Raw genomic sequence first — 16,871 nt, forward strand, 5'->3', positions numbered from 1 at the left:
TTTTTGCTGCTTAACGTTTTATATCTCATTGAGCATGAAGGAATTTGAAAAATGAAATCTGTTTTATTTGATTTCACAGATGCTACATCAGACCTAGTTTTCTTGCTTGAGTTTATCTTATCTGGACAGATCAATAAATAACACTTGTATGTAGAGTCATCGTGAATTGAAGTGTGTTTTGGTGTCCAGTTGACAATAGTTCCAAGTATTATAAACATTTTCTTTGGTTTCAGTAATGGTAGATTGAAAAGTGTAAAGACAAGTGAGAGAGATGGGGAACATGTTCTTATTTTTAAAATTTTCTGGATAGTTAACAGAATGGTTAATGATAGATTTGGGCTTTTGATGAGAATTGGGTATTGAACAAAAATGCAAAAATTGTATTGTCCCTCTGGGGGCACAATAGCATATTAAGCATACTGTACAATTGCCTTTAAGCAATGAAATATGCTTTGGTTGCAAGTTTCCATTGGTCCACTGCACAGTTTGCGGTATTACAGACTGCATGGAGGGCTGGTTTAAGCTTTTTGAATAGGTTTTAAGGGGTAAAATGAATGATTTGTGAAATAATGTCAGTGGATGAAAAAACAATTGAAGAATTAGTTTCTGCTTCCCTGGTATCATGCAAGTACCTCTTATCTAGATTATTGTGGATCATTTCCCATCTCCAAATTTTTATTTACCCACTTAATTTGCTTTCTCATTTAGCATACATTTCCCTGACATGGAAATGAAGTCATTTTATTCTCTTGCATGATTCGAATAGAAATGACTTAACACATGTGCAGCCTTAGTCTTCATTGCTCTGATAATTTGTCAGAAAAATGGGGATTTATTTTGTTTATGATCCCTATTAACAGGGATAATTGAACTTGGCCTGTGGTGTGATTGTTTTGTCTATTATTTTACTATCTGTATGATGGTGAACTGTGAACCTCAGCAGCTGGGTGAAATATTCATATTATGCTATATCATGCTTGCATTTTTAATTTGTAGAGGATGTGGTGCGTTATAGAGAGTTTTTAAATTGCTCCATCTGGGGATCATAAGTGACTTTTTATTTTCATATTAATTTATTTTCTTTGCATTCTTATTACCCTAGATTTCGATTGCATGTTTAGGAAGTCCAATGGTATCATTGCTCTCTTACTCAATAAAGATGTTCAAGTCCAGCCTTTTGACACATATGCTGTCCTTAGAAGATGGACATTCCTCTTCAGAATCCCCATGCTTCTCATTTTAAAGAATTCATAATTATATTTATTACTTTTGATTTCATATTCTTACACACATACTCCATATTACACTTAGCACTTGGCATTCTTGGTAGTTGTTTTGCATTTTACATGACACTGTGGGTTCCTGCTACAGGTTCAAGCTGCCTCCTGCTGTTTCTAGATAGTTCTTTTTCACTTTGCCCATGACAGAGAGTCTCACTTCTGATATCACAACCTGGAGGAGTCCAGACATTTTGTTTCTCAGGTTCTGACTCACTAGAGTATGGGATGCCAAAGATGGAAAGATGCATTCAGCAGAAAAGGCAGACATTGACTGTATTGAAGTGTCTTTGCCTTGCAGCTGGGCTATTGCCAGCAACTCTTCTCCTTGGACAGGGAATTAAAGAATTATTTAGTTGGGGCTGGAGAGATAGCACAACAGGAAGGGCATTTGCCTTGCACGTGGCCGATGGGGTTCGATCTCTGATCTCCAGCATTCCCTATGATCCCCCGAGCACTGCCAGGAGTAATTCCTGAGTGCAGAGCCAGGAGTATGCCCTGAGCATTGCCGGGTGTGACCCAAAAGGAAAAAGAAAATTATTCAATTTATTTCATGGGAGGTGTGGGGGAGGGATTTCCAGGGGTGCTTAGGACTTACTCCTGGCTCTGTGCTCAGAGATCTTTAGTGGTGCTCACGGGTCATCCATGTGCAAGACAAGCACCTTATCCACTCTTCTAGCTTTCCAGTCCTAAGCAGGGCTTTAAAATTATTTTTAATAAGGCAAGGTAGTTATTATTATTATTATTATTATTAATTGAGGCTTACTTAGAAAGAAGTACATGTTCAAGAGAGAGCGTGGGCTTCTCCAGAGTGGGAAAAAAAAGCAGAGTCTGTGAGACAAGCAAGTGAGATAGTGTTCAAGGGAGAACACAGGCTTAAAGAGAAAGCCAACAGTTATTTTTTTTTTCAAGAATCTCATTATATTGTGTTGTGGAATTGCAAGAGACTCAGGTGGTAATGAGATTGCCTCCGATTATTTCAAATGCATAGAATCTGAAAGAGCAAAGTGAAACCAAGTGTTCTAGTCATGGATGGAAGTATCTACCTTATTATTATTATTATTGTTATTATTTTTAATTCCTGCAGAAGATCTTCCTACTGAGGAAATAACAAATGTTCTGGAGAAGGTTTTGTCAGAATGGAAGAGTGTATCTCGGTGTCTGGAAGACGTGGCAAGAGAGATTCAGCTTCAGGACGACATAAACACTTACTTTAAGCAACTTGATGAGCTTGACAAAATCGTGAGGTCAAAGGAGGAGTGGGTCAAACAAGCTGCTTTTGCAAAATCATCCCAGAAGTCCTTGCCTGGGGTGAAGGATGCCTGTCAGGTAAACACCTAGCCATGCAGATGGTCTAAAATCCTCTGTCCAGTTTTGCTTTGAAAGTAGCAGGGCAGGGGCTGGAGCGATAGCACAGCGGGTAGGGCGTTTGCCTTGCAGGCGGCTGACCCGAGGTTAGATTCCCAGCATCCCATCTGGGTTCCCGAGCACCGCCAGAAGTAATTCCTGAGTGCAGAGCCAGGAGTAAGCCCTGTGCATCGCCGGGTGTGACCCAAAAAGAAAAAATAAAAAAGGTTGCTTGGCAACCTTGTACCTTAAGCTGGCAGTTAATTCTTTGATGCACTCTCTCCAATGATGTTTACCTTCAGGCATGTCTGTGACCATGCTATTCTTTTTCTTCAACAGCGAGAATTGACACATCTCCTGGACCTTCACCCCCAAATTGAACTGGTGCGGGCAAACTGCTCTGCCCTGAAGTCTCAGCCCTCTGCGCCTGATTTTGTGCAGCAGGCTTTCGAGAGTGCACTGGCCCGCTACCAAGCTGTGCGTCACGATCTAGAGGCGCGGCAGGAACAATTCGAGAATGGTATAGCCTCACTCATTCTTCTTATGTCATGTTAATATCTGCTCTTTGCCTTAATCTAAAAAGCACTCCTGATAATACTTAGACCTAGTACCTTTAACCAATTTTGCAAGTGTCACTGTTTCTCTGTGCCCCCTGTTTAAGAATTAAAGTGTTTTCAGACTCTTTTCTAGATTCTCACTCATTTGTAAAGTTGCAGGTAGCTTTCACACGCTGTAAATCATGTCTGTAATGATGATTTTGGCTTTTTTAAGTTGAAGGATTGCAAGGGAGATTGGGACTGTAGCCCCCTGGGTTTATTGGGGTTTATTCCTGCCATTGCACTCAGGGATCACTCTTGGTGGTGCTTGGGAAGTGCCAGGATTAAACCTGAGTGCCTTACCTCTTCTGCTATCTCTATGGCCTGGGAATATAATGGTTTCTGAGATATTTTTTAGGGTTCTGTTTCTTCCTATCATTAAAAATGGTCAGAACAATCCTACCAGGGCTAAAAGGAAAGTTCACTGAATTGTTTGCTCAGAATGGTTTTAAATTTTATTCTTTAAATTAAGTATTATCATCGTCTTAAAAAAAATCATGCTCTTCTTTGAAATTCTGAAAATTTTTTTGATGTTTTTCCTTTAGAAGTGAACCCGATTATGGAAAATAAACTGTTAAAGATTTTGAGAGTTTACCCCTCATATTTTCTGTTCTTTTTTCTCCCTAGCCATTGTTTACATTAGGATTTGTGTTGTATAATGTAATGTGGGTGTGCATGCTGACAAACTCCATTTACCCAACCCCTTGCTAGCTGCCATTATAGATTGTGCAGTGACTTGTTGGAATTGGAGTGTGTGCTTGGAAAACAAAGGTGTCAGCCTTTCTTTCCTTAGAAAAGTCATTTGGGCACCTGGCTGTGCATGGAATCCATCGACCACGCAAATGGCCCGAGTACCACCTTTTTGATTTATGGTTACAAACATACTTTCAATTTCGGCCAACAATCAGCAGGCAGTTGACATATTTAGGTTTTTAAATTAAAACAGAAATTAGGTTGCTGTTTTGGTTTTCATTGCGGTAAAGCACACATAACAATAAATTGGTCACTTTTAAGTCATTTCAAGTGGAGTTTGGTAGTGTTCAGTGGTTGTGCGGTCCGTCTCCAGAACTTTATCTTCTGAAACTGAAAGTCCACGCCCAATTAAACAGCAACGCTCCCATTTCCTGCTGCCTCCAGCGTCTGCAGCCACCATTCGGCTTTCTGTTTCTATGAGCTTGACTCAGCACCTCACTTAAGTGGAATTATAGAGTACATATTGGTGATTTTACTCACTGAGCAAACTTCACTGACCATAGCGTCTTTAGAGTCCATCCACATGCTCGCGTGCACCAGAATTTCCTTCCTTGTTTAATGCTGAAAAAAAAAAATCCATGGAGCACCTATACCACATTCTGTTTATCTGTTTACTCACAGTCGGGCATTTGGACTAAACGTTTCCACCTTTCCGCTGTTTTGAAGAATGCAGTTAATTTCTTAGTTTTTGCTGCTAGTTGGTTTCACAAGTGATATATACCTATATGTACCTATATATAGGGCAGGAGCAATAGCACAGCGGGTAGGGCGTTTGCCTTGCATGCCACTGATCCGGGTTGATTCTTCCGTCCCTCTCAGAGAGCCCAGCAAGCTACTGAGAGTATCTTGCCCGAAACGGCAGAGTCTGGCAAGCTCCCAGTGGTGTATATGATATGCCAAAAACAGTAACAACAAGTCTCACAATGGAGACGTTACTGATGCCCGCTCGAGCAAATCGATGAGCAACGGGATGACAGTGATACAGTGACATTTGGTCTCACCTCTTTCTGCTCCATCAGTCGAGAGGTTCCATCACAATGCTGTTTGTGTGCAAGTATTGTTTATTTACTTGTTAATTCCTGAACAGTTTTGTTTATATTTTGTGATGCCGGGTATAGAGAGTTGGATCTAGAATCTCCAGGATGCTATCAAGGCAGGCACTCTACCACTGAGCCACACACCCAGCCCCTGTCTGTGATTTCTGCATTCCTGACAGAAGTAGACATGGGCCCCTCCTTGCATCTTTATTTCTCAGCATGCCTGCAGCAGCCTGGCTGCGGTCTTCCTGTACCATGGTCACTAATCTGTGGTGACAATTTATTTACAAGTTTGTGCTTCTAGGAAGGCTGCTGAAGAGGATTCCTTTTATTCTGTATTCTTTGTGTAGCTATTGGCAGAAAAGAGGTTATGTGAGAACAAAGGAACTTTGTGGAACCATCTTCAGAGAGTCACTTAGTCATGGTGAAATGAAGAAATTCAATTCTGGGTTGGTTAATATTTCACACTTCAACATCCGCTGATAGAAAGCCACCATTTGACTCATAGTTGCGTATGCAGCAACTTAGTAGTCAGCAGATACCTTTTTAGCATTTAGTGGTGGAGTTTAAAATTCTAAGAGTGATTAATGGCATGTTAGGTTCCTAAGATGATTTTTCTCAAAGTAAGTGTTTTTTGATAAACAGAACTGGAGGGCCGACCCAGACACGCCTATTTGGAAACACTGAAAAAACTGAAAGAGGTGCTGAAAGATTCTGAAAAGCAGACCCAAGTATCTTTGAATGTCTTGAATAATCCTGCAAAGGCAGAGAAGGCCCTGCAAGAAACCAAGGTAATGTCCATGTTAGGTCTTAGAATTGAGAGTCATATCGGCTGTCTCACAGACTTTGAAGTATGTTTCAGCAGTATTACTCATTTCTGTCAAAGTGAGTCAGAATTCCTCACAATATAAAGGGTAGTTATTTAATCCAAGATCCCTAGCTAAATGAAAATCTCTTAAATACTTTGAAATGGCATAAAATACCATTTTATCCTTTTCTTGTAATTAGCATACAATTCTCAACTTTGTATGTATCTTTTTCCCAATATAGCACAATAAAATTAAGAAAATTGGTTGAATTGATGTGCCCTTCATTCTGTACATTGAAGGAAAATGCTTCTCTGATCTTAGGATATATATGGTTCCTCACTAGTTCATCAAATAAAGGAGATCAGTCATTGGGCACTTCACACTTGACCTTTCCTGTGTATATTCTTCGGTGTTTTTTTAGGGTTGAAAGCATATTACATCTGGTTCACAAATAACATATGAAGGAAAACCTTTAACTTTTATTTTTTTGTTTTGTTTTGTTTTGTTTTGTTTTAGAGGAAGGCCATACCTGGCGGTTCTCAGGGCTTACTCCTGGCTCTGCACTCAGGAATCAATCCTGGTGGGCTTATAAGGCCATAAGTTGTTCTGGGACAGAATCCTGGGTCTGTTTTGGGAAAGCAAGCACCCTACTTGCTGTACTATTGCTCCGGCTCCAGAAACCTTTAACTTTTTTGATTATGCTTGTGTTTTTCAAGATTTTTATAGTTTTTCCTTAGAATAAAATAGTTTCATTATTTTCAATTCAAGTATTATTGCACTGTGGCATTATATAAGTTTCTGGTGTGCATCATTATAAATCAAATATGTGTAAGCTATGTTAGGTTCAATTTTGCTATATGATTTTAGAAGGGACTGGACAGTTTATATAGAAAAATCATTGTGCATGGTTTAATTTTATTTATTATTTTTATTTTACTTTTTGGGTTACATATGGCAATGCTCAGGGGTTATTCCTGGCTCTAGCACTCAGGAATTACTCTTGGTGGTGCTCAGGGAACCATATGGGATGCTGAGTGGGCCATGTGCAAGGCAAATGCCCAACCCCTTGTACTATTGCTCTGGTGTCTAAGCATGATTTTAGTATTTAATTTTTTTTCAGGCCCTTGATGAAATCCTTGAGAACCAAAAACCTATGCTATATAAACTTGCTGAGGAAATGAAGACTTTGGAGAAAAACGTTTCTCCAGATACAGAAAGAATAAAGCAAGAATGTGATGATGTCCAAGGAAAGTGGAACAAAGTAAAGATGAAGGTTTCCAAAGATTTGATTTTGCTTGAAGAAATTACTCCCAAACTCAAGACTTTTGAGGTAAGCCCAGAGGACATTAGGAATTTAGATGTGTTGCAGATTAAACAGTAATTATCATGTAATAAAGACTCAAGTATTAGTCTTACTAATCAAGTATTGCTATTAGTCTTCCTAGGCAAGTATTACTCAAAATATTTGAGTATTTTGCATTCTTTCTCCTTCCACATTTTAATGTACCTACTTGGGCCTTCTCACTTGCTTACCAAAGGTATTCTTTCAATGGGAAACACATTGATTGCCTTTTGCATGCATAAAGGCTTCCTTGTAGATGTATGTTGAATCTTGAGGATGAGATAATAGTGCTTAAATGTCCAGTGTAATGCTGGAGTGAGGATACTCCTTGAAATACAGCCCGGGATCAGGTAGCAGATGACTTGCTCAGAGAGGAGAAGTTGCCCAGGAAGTAGTACATAGCCAAATCCTTGACGCTGCTTTTTAAGGGTTTTTAGATATTGGGAATTAAAATCTGGAACTTAGACCATTGACAAACATTTTTAGATTAGTAAAGTAAGTGATTCAAGGAACACAAAAATTCAGAAACAGAGTCCTCTACTAATCTGAAAAGGTCAACAGGTGAAACAGCGATCAAGTTCCTGAAGAAAGGGTAAATATGGCGTCATAAATAGAAAACAGTGAAAATCAATGACAGATGAGATAGTTCCAGCTTTGAACACTTTGCCTTTGAGAAAGCTGGTGAAGTGGACATTCCAAATATCTGCTTTTCCTAAAGAAAGATTTTGGATGAAGATTTTGGATGAACCCTTCTCCTTTGTCAATTGCACTCCATCTTTTCCATGCCTCCTTAACTGTTTTGTTTTATCCTTACAGAGTTGTTCATGATTGGGTTTCAGTCATACACATACAATTTTCCAACACTCATCCCTTCACCAATGTACATTTTCCACCACCAGTGTTGCAGTTTCCTTCCCACTCCCCTCTGCTGCCTGCCTCTATGGCAGGCACTCTTCCCCCTTAACCCCCTCCCCCCTCTCTCTCAGCCATAGCAGTTTGCAATACAGGTACTGAAAGGCTACCATGTATATCCCTTTGCCTCCTTTCAAGACTTGGTTCTTGTCCAGAGCAATCATTTTCAACTATTATTGTCATATTGGTCCCTTCTCTATCCTAACTGCCCTTTGCCGTACACACACTGTGGCAAGCTTTCAACCATGGACCAGTACCCCTGGCCCTTGTTTCTTCTGTCCTCGAATATTAGTCTCATACTATGTTTTAATTTTTTTATATCCTACAAATGAGTGCAATCATTCCATGTCTATGTTTGTTTTTCCACTGACGTATACCAAGATATACTTTTGGAACAGTGTCTGGTTTAGAAAAAGCATTCCACCAGTAGATTCTGATGAATAAAAATGAGATTAATAATAGGATTTAGATGTGGAGATTTTATATTTAGTGTTATATCATCTATGTACCTTCAATCTCCTTCTCTAATGTCAGGTGTTTTGTGTGTACAATGGATTTGGATTCAGACTTTAAGAGCATTTGTATAAAGGATATTGCTAAAAACATGTCAAGATTAAAAAAATGAAGATATAATGTATGAAATTAGCCCTTAGGATCAAAGCTAAAAGAACGTGCAGAAGAAAAGGGTCTGATAGACTTTAGACACTCTTGTTAAGGGATCCAGCTAAGTGAGACCAGAGTGGTGACTGGCGAACTTGAAAGGAAGCTCTAGGTATCGGTGGAGTTTCAGGCATCAGGAAGCTAAAGACAGAGCTTCTGTTAGTAGATTTTGGCTCGTGTCGTGGGTAGTGCCAGAGAGACTTCACTGGAGTAGGCCATTCATTTTGGAGTTTAGGATTTCTGACCCCCTTAACTTAGTGAGTAGCTCTACTTTCTTTTATCTGTTTTCAGTTGTAATTCTTTCTAACTTTTAAAAATAGAGTTACCCATATACTAAAGTCTTAAATTAAAAAAAAAATTATAATCCAAGTATTGGAGAATAACTTGTTTTCTCCTGGGATGATTTTGACACCCACCTCTGACCCCATAGAACATTAGTAAAATTTTGGATGCCTTTTGATTTTCACAGCTGTGGGAAATGGGAGCTTATTATACCCAAGTTGCTTATCATACCCAAGCCAACCATCCAGTGCTCGGGCCAGCCCCTGCCATGGAAGTTACCTGGCCCCTGGCAGTACCAAGACCCAGTTGGGCTGCTTCTGATACTTCCTGTCTTTTTAAATGAGCCTGACTTTGGTTTCCCATCGACATCTGTGGTGTAGTTAGTGAGATGTACAGATTAAACCTCAGGGTTATTCTCCTTTTCATTGTTAAAATTGTATTTTAGGGTTAGCTACACGAGTGCCAATATTTTCATCTAGAGTTTAGAAAGAATAAATATCCTTCCAAAATATGGAAAGAGATGCCTGTGGTTACGGTAATCCACATTTAGACTTTAGTCGGTGGTGGTTCCGAATGCAGTGAAGCCAGGTAGCAGAAGTGGCGTGGTGGAGTGCATGCCAAATTCATTTCAGTGAAATACCCCACTTCAAAGGACTAAGGAGATAACTCAGTGCATGGCAGGTTCCAGCTCAGGTGCCACATGGTCCCTTGAGCATGCCCCAAAGCGAGTAGCTTTGTATCTTTGGGCCTGGGCATCAAACCTATTGCCTGATCAGCCACATCCCTGGAATTGGTCCCACAACCCACCTGGGCACTGTTGGAGAAAACCTCTACTGAAAGAAAATCCCACATTTAAGATGTTTGTCTCAATATTTAGGTTGTTGTTAATGTTGTTTGCAAAGAATTTTTTTTTGCTTTTTTTTGTTTTTGTTTTTGCTTTCAAAGAATTACTTGCCAATTAGCTACTGACATTCACTAGGAAAAATGTTCATCTCCCCAAGATAAAAATATAATAAGTGCTCATTTTTGATTAGAACTTTTTCCTATTTCTCAGTGACTTAATACACAGGTTTTTAGACATTAGAATTCAGTTTGTATTTTTTTTTTTTTTTTGCTTTTTTTAGGGCCACACTCAATAGTGATCAGGGGTTACTCCTGGCTTACTCAGGATTCACTCCTAGCAGGCTTAGGGTCCAAATGGGATGCTGGGAATCAAACCCCAGTGGATCATATGCAAAGCAAGTGCTTTACTCGCTCAACTATCCTTCCAGCTCTTCAGTTTGTCTTTAAAGAACCAGAACCAGTAGTTTCTGAATCAAGAACAAAATTGGGAAATATACTCTGGTGGAGGGATGGTTGTTGGAATATGGTATGATTAAAATTCAATCATGAATAGTTTTGTAAGGGTCTGTCTCACAGCGATTCAAGAAAAAAGTTTTTTTAAAAAAGATATCACCATTACTCAACTTGTACCAACAAAATAAAAGAACAAAATTTATGATGCTCTTAAAAACAAAGTGGTTGATTTGCTTATTTGTTGATTTTGTTGTTGTTGGTCTTTTTTCTTTTTGCCGAGAGATGGTGGTCACACACAGCGTGCTCAAGGCTGCTTCTGACTTTGTGCTCAGGGGTCACTCCTGTCGGTGCTCGGGAGGGAGGGATGACATATTAAAATGCCTTTCAGTTATAAAACTAATACATAAAGATTGCGCATTGTGACTAACTTGGCTAATAGAGAAGTATTTAGAGAGAATACTGACACTTCTCTTTCATCTCTAATACCATTTCCTTTCCTGGAGACAGCTGATATTAACAGTGATCCTTGCTGGAGGAAAACATATTTGATGTCAAAAGGAAAAGCTTATGAATACTATTAATTCTAATAAATGTTCTACCAGGAGCAAGAAGGATACTGGAACTTTATGAGGAATATTTAAATAGATCCTAGACAAATACATGGACTTGGAGTTTGAATCTCACTCCACAAAATAGGATACAGCCCCATTTATTTATTTATTTATTTATTTATTTATTTATTTATTTATTTATTTATTTATTTATTTATTGCTTGCTGTTTTTGGGTCATACCCGGCAATGCTCAGTGGTTATTCCTAGCTCTGCACTCAGGAATTACTCCTGGCGATGCTTGGGGGACCGTATGGGATGCCGGGGATCGAACCTGGGTCGGCTGTGTGCAAGGCAGATGCCCTACCTGCTCTACTATAGCTCCAGCCCCAAACACAGCCCATTTAAACTAGAAAAGTGTTTTTATAGTTATGAGTTTACTTTTCTAAGTGTGTGGGGTGTTATCCTCACCCAGATTTGCACAGGGGTTAGCCTTGACTCCTGGAGGTTCTTGGGGGACCTTATGAGGTGCCCCGAATGGAACTTGAATTGGCCACATGCAAGGAAAGAGCCCTTTCTCTCTGGTCCAGGGTGCTTTTTTTTTTTGCTAAATTTAATTTTCATAAAGTTGCTCACAATAATTGATAACTTTTAGTATTTCAACACCAATCCCACCACCATGACACCTTCCCACCACCATTATTTCAAATTTTCTCACCACCACCCAAGCCTGCCCCAAAGGCAGATGCTAAATAATTTAGTTTGTCTTGTTTGTTATGAATGTTTTGATCAAGATCAGTTGGCTTCTACCTTACACCCAAACAAATGTGGTGTGGTACTCTTGGCATATCAGTGGAATAAAGTATGAGATGTCACGGGGCCATGCGCTCCAAATTCTAAAATTTTAATTAGGGTGCTAGAGCAAGAGTTAAATTTTTAACTGGATGGTGATTTTGGGGTCTGGAGACTCCAGGACTTTTTATATATTCTTTGTGTGTTGTGTATGGTACCCAGGAATGGGCCCAGGGCCTTACCATAGATATCAGGCGCTCCGTTTCTGAACTCAGTCCTGGCTATGTGCTTTCTTTCCTCCCTGCCGGCCTACAAAACCTGTAAGACAATCTTGTTACTTGTTTGTGTGCTGTTAGACTTCTGGGTTACTTTCCTTGTTTGCCTCCATTTCCTTTGTCTTCAGAGTTGTTTCCTTTTTTTTTTTTTCTTTTTGGATCACACCCGGCGATGCACAGGGGTTACTCCTGGCTCTGCACTCAGGAATTACCCCTCGCGGTGCTCAGGGGACCATACGGGATGCTGGGGATCGAACCCGGGTTGCAAGGCAAATGCCCTACCTGCTGTGCTATTGCTCCAGCCCCCAGAGTTGTTTCCTTTGCTGAGACAGGCATTTGTGTTGCATAGTCTTACCCAGAGAGTCAAGCTCAATGCATTCTTTCGTTCCAGGCCAAAATAATGAGCTCACTTTCTGGACTCTGGAAAGAAAATGTTCAGGGGTTGGGGTGCTAGTACTGTGCGTCGTGTGCTTGGCTTGCATTCTGCGGACTTGGGCTTGATGCCCAGTACCCCCTGGTCTTCTGAGCCCATCATGGGTGGTCCTGAGTGCAGAACCAAAGTATGCCCTGAGCACTGACGGGTCTGGCCCAAGAACAAAACCAAGAGGAATCAAAATGTGTATTAGTGTCCTTAAGAAAACCTGCAGAGGCCTCTCATCTCTTCCAGATAGCAAAACATGTAGAAAACAGCACGTGTAAAAATGAATTTTTTTTTTCCATGACTGATTTCACCAACAAGATTTTTTTAGGCACAGTGGGGTTAAATGTTTTAAAATCTTTTGAGAAGCTGCTTCCCACCTCTCCTACTCCCAGCAGTGATATTTCTGGATTCAGGGGCTGCTGGCTATTTTGCATTATCTCCTCTCATTCAGGGCCTCCTGCCGGATGGGCTGTGAAGTCAGGAAGCTGTCCCCAAGGCCTGCGCAAAGCCTTTGTCCTGTATTCACCAGGACAGAGCAAATGTCTCTCAGTTCCCCTCCAGCGCCTTCCTGCTGGGTTCAGACTCTCTGTCTTGCCAGTCCTGTTACCCTTTAAGCCCGACTCCAGCGTCCTGTCTCTTCCTTCTGGATAATCATCCACAGGGCGGGCAGAGTGAGACTCCTGGAAAGGCCATGGCTTTTGCCTTGGTGCTCTGTCTGCTGTCACCTCTGTCCTCAGGCTCCTTCCTTTTCTTCCCTGGCACCTGCTTTCTCTCCTGTGAGCTGAGTCTGGTGGGGTGTGATTGTTTCCAAAGATCACCCTAGGGGCCGCCTTTCCAGAATGTTACTTTACTTGTTTGGGTTTCACAGCCTGCTCTTCTTCGTGCACTGTGGCACTGTGGCACTGTCGTCCCGTTGTTCATCGATTTGCTTGAGCGGGCACCAGTAATGTCTCCATTCTGAGACTTGTTGTGACTGTTTTTGGCATATCGAATATGCCACGGGGAGCTTGTCAGGCTCTGCTGTGTGGGCAGGATACTCTCAGTAGCTTGCCAGGCTCTCCGAGAGAGATGGAGGAATCAAACCTGGGTTGGCCACGTGCAAGGCAAACGCCCAACCCGCTGTGCTATCGCTCCAGTCGCTTCTTTATGCATCCTATAAGAATAAATTCCCTCCTCTGAGATTCTTCCATTCTTATTCACGCTTCACAGTAACCCCATCTTTGACCATTTTTAATGCAATGAAATTTTTTTTTGATGGGGGCATGCCCCAAAGGAGCTCCTCCTGGTTCTGTGTTCAGGAAGTGCTAAGGGAATCATACAGTGCTCAGGACTCAACCTGAGCCTTCTGCATGCAAACCCTGATCTCAGCGTCTGGGTTGAACTATCTCCTAGGCTCTTCGACCATTTTTTCAGTATAACCAGAATCTTTCAGGGCATGAGTTCTTGGGCACTGGAGCCATGTTTAGCCTTCAGCAAGTAAGTAGGTACGACCGTCATTGCTTTGAGGTACCTTCAGATCGATCCCCCTTTGGACACGTACAAGCTTGATTGATGGACTTCTTCGTGTATGATCACCTTCCTTCCTTTCATTGCTGATGGGTTAGAAGCATGAATTGAACAGATCTACTCTGAGCTCAAAGACATGCTGGATCAGGTTTTGAAGGGGTGTTAGATAGCATTTTAGGACAAAAATGTAATGGTATATACTAAGAGTGACAAAGCAGAATGATAAAATTCACAGTAAGATAATGATATAATTATAGCAGGAGTATTTTTTCCATTGAATGTATTTTTTTATACTTAAAAGGGGCATAAGTTGTTTTTAAAATCTGAGTTTTAAGAATATTAGAGCCAAGACAGTAAACACTAAGACCAGGAATATTGCCCCATAGTTGGAAGCCTGTCTCTTGCGCTGGGGGAGAAGGCAGCTGGAATAGAGAAGGGATCATTAAGACAGTGCTGGTTGGAGGAATTGTTTAGGATGGGAGATGCATGCTGAAAGTAAATAAAGAGCCAAACATGATAACCTCTCAGTATCTGTATTGCAGACCCTAATGCCCAAAAGTAGAGAGAGAGTATGGTGGAAAATTTCTGCCATGGAGGCAGGGAGAGGGTGGAAAGAGGAGGGTATACTGGGGATATTGGTGGCAGAAAATGTGCACTGGTGGAGTGATGGGTGTTTGATAGTTGTATGATTGAAACTCAAACATGAAAGCTTATAATTGTATCTCATGGTGATTCAATAAAATAGTAAAAAGAATGTTAGGGCTAAAAGGAGAGAAAGAGAGAGAGAAAGAGAGAGAAGAGTGCCTGCCAAAGAGGCAAGCAGGGGGTGGGGAGTGGGGGGGTGATGGGAGGGAACCTGGGGACACTGGTGCTGGGAAATGTGCACTGGTGGAGGGATGGGTGTTGGAATACTGTGTGACTGAAATTCAATCATGAATGGCTTTGCGATGCTCTAAAATAATAATAATTAAAAAAAATAGGGCTGAGAAAAAGAAGAAATAAGTAAAATTAAGAAATGAGAAACTATTGAAGATTTGGGGCCCCGGGTTCAATCCTCAGCACATTATCTCACCAACACCATGGGGTGTGGCCCTCCAGTACCACTGGCTGTGATTCCTACCATAGTGAAACAAAGTGTCATTATAGATAAAAGTAATGTAGTATCAGTGTTGCTATTGGTCTTTCTTGCTAAGGGAGGGACACTTTCAAGGGATTCTCTTTCAGGTTAGTGAGTGTTACAGAACTAAGGACAATAGAAAACTCTAGTACCTTACATTTCTGTCTTAATTTGGGTTCCACAGTTCTTCTTGCCTATGTTTTAGGATAGAAATTGCTGCTTTAAAACTGTGGGCATTCCAACTGATGGAGGAGGAGTGAGATAAAATGCCAAGAATTTAGCTGTAAACACAGTCTTGGAGGTAGTTGTGTAAGTTGGAATCTTACTGTTTAAATACAGAGTTACTAAGCTGCTCATTACCTCTGTCCTACTCAGGGGCTCGGCTGAGAATGGGGTGTATAAAGCTAAAAGACTTATTTGAGGGACCTCATTTTGTGTTTTTGTGGCCCCATGGCTGGGAGTTGCCTATTCCAAATGCTTACAAATCATTGCTATTGAACACTGTTAGCCAATGTAGAATTTTCTCTCTACTATAATAAATAATTGAAACTTTGAGCAGAAGAGTAAGAGTAAGATATGGCATCTCTAGAATAATGTTTATGATTTATTATTATTATTACACCTGAAATAGTAATAAACCTTGATTTAAGAAACTCATGAGTATTAATTTTTTTTGCTATCATTTTGAAGAATCAGAGTCCCCTCCAGGAAGACTCTAAAAATTAGAAATTACCCAATTAGAATATATTCAGTCATTCATCTGCAATCAGATAGAGGTAGATAGAAAAAAAAGTGTCTCATTATTGTCCATTAGAAATTCTTGCGTACATACGTTGACTGTTTCCTGAAGTGCTTGGACAAACTCTTTTCTTTCAAGCTCCTAGTAATCTTTTTTCCTGCACACTTAGCTTAAAGATTAGATATTTTGGCTATTTTTAAAATGTGCAGGAAACATCTGCAAGAAATAGATTGAGATGGTATTTTTCTCCCAGCAAAAGAGTAAATACTGAAGGATGGAGTCAACTCCCAATTGCCTGTGTCACAACATGCAAATGCTCATTGATATAAACCTGTTTGAGTGATCAAATACGGCTTTTCCTGTGGTGTGGCAAGAGAAGGAGCACCCCTCAGTAATCCCCCCACTACTCAGCGTTTCTAAAGTGCAGGTCTCCTGGTGCTTACGGGGCTTCCTTCTCCTGAACTGTTCGGCCAGATCGAGTTAGAAATACCAGAAACAGTAGATCTTCCGAAGCTTTTTGGAAACGTAGGCTTTTAAGCACTTCTCGATAGAGCAAGCATGCATGTTGACAGCAATTAGATGAGAGAGACACCCATGCAAACCTGAATTCATCCTTGCTCTTCAGTGTTAGGAAGAGTGAACACCAGAACTTGGAAGTGATGACTCTTTAGAGGGTTAACTTCTGCTACAAAGCTCTTGGATTTGTAGCTCTTAGGAACCACAGTTACTGTGTATTTTTTCTGTACCAGGCCCCATCCATTATCTCTGGGTTTTCAGAATAACTGGTCAATACGATTGCAAGTAATATTTGGAAAAGGAGGTACTGGGTCTCCATGAAAAAAAAATGTGGTTTCTCAATTAATATATCTTTGAACAAACAGAAAAAGAAATAAAAATGATCTTACAATTAAGAAAAAGCTTAATTTAGGTGGTTTTAGTAACTTTAATCGTCACATAAAATACTAGGCAGTTTCTCCTTTTGTCCTTTAGCATTAAAAGGGCTGGAGTGATAGGAAAACAAGTAGGGTTCTTGCCTTGTGTGTAGCTTGCCCTGGTTCAATTCTCGGCTCCCCACATCGTCTCCTGAGCCTTCCAGGAGTAAGCCCTGGGTACTGCTGAGCGTGGCCCCCAAACACAATAAAACCCACAAAACAAAACTCA

General features: G+C 40.6%; 1 protein-coding gene across 4 annotated transcripts in view; it reads left to right on the forward strand.

The window, feature by feature from the left end:
- The window catches only part of UTRN (utrophin), a 585,431-nt gene that overhangs the window by 188,283 nt on the left and 380,277 nt on the right, over nt 1-16,871 (forward strand). For all 4 annotated transcript variants that reach the window (XM_055134486.1, XM_055134485.1, XM_055134487.1 and 1 more), the window contains 4 exons: nt 2,365-2,606; nt 2,964-3,144; nt 5,656-5,801; nt 6,940-7,149. In XM_055134486.1, the coding sequence (XP_054990461.1) occupies nt 2,365-2,606; nt 2,964-3,144; nt 5,656-5,801; nt 6,940-7,149 (779 nt within the window). The remainder of the gene's footprint in view (nt 1-2,364; nt 2,607-2,963; nt 3,145-5,655; nt 5,802-6,939; nt 7,150-16,871) is intronic.

This window comes from Sorex araneus, chromosome 4, assembly GCF_027595985.1.
Source record: "Sorex araneus isolate mSorAra2 chromosome 4, mSorAra2.pri, whole genome shotgun sequence".
Taxonomy (NCBI): Eukaryota; Metazoa; Chordata; class Mammalia; order Eulipotyphla; family Soricidae; genus Sorex; species Sorex araneus.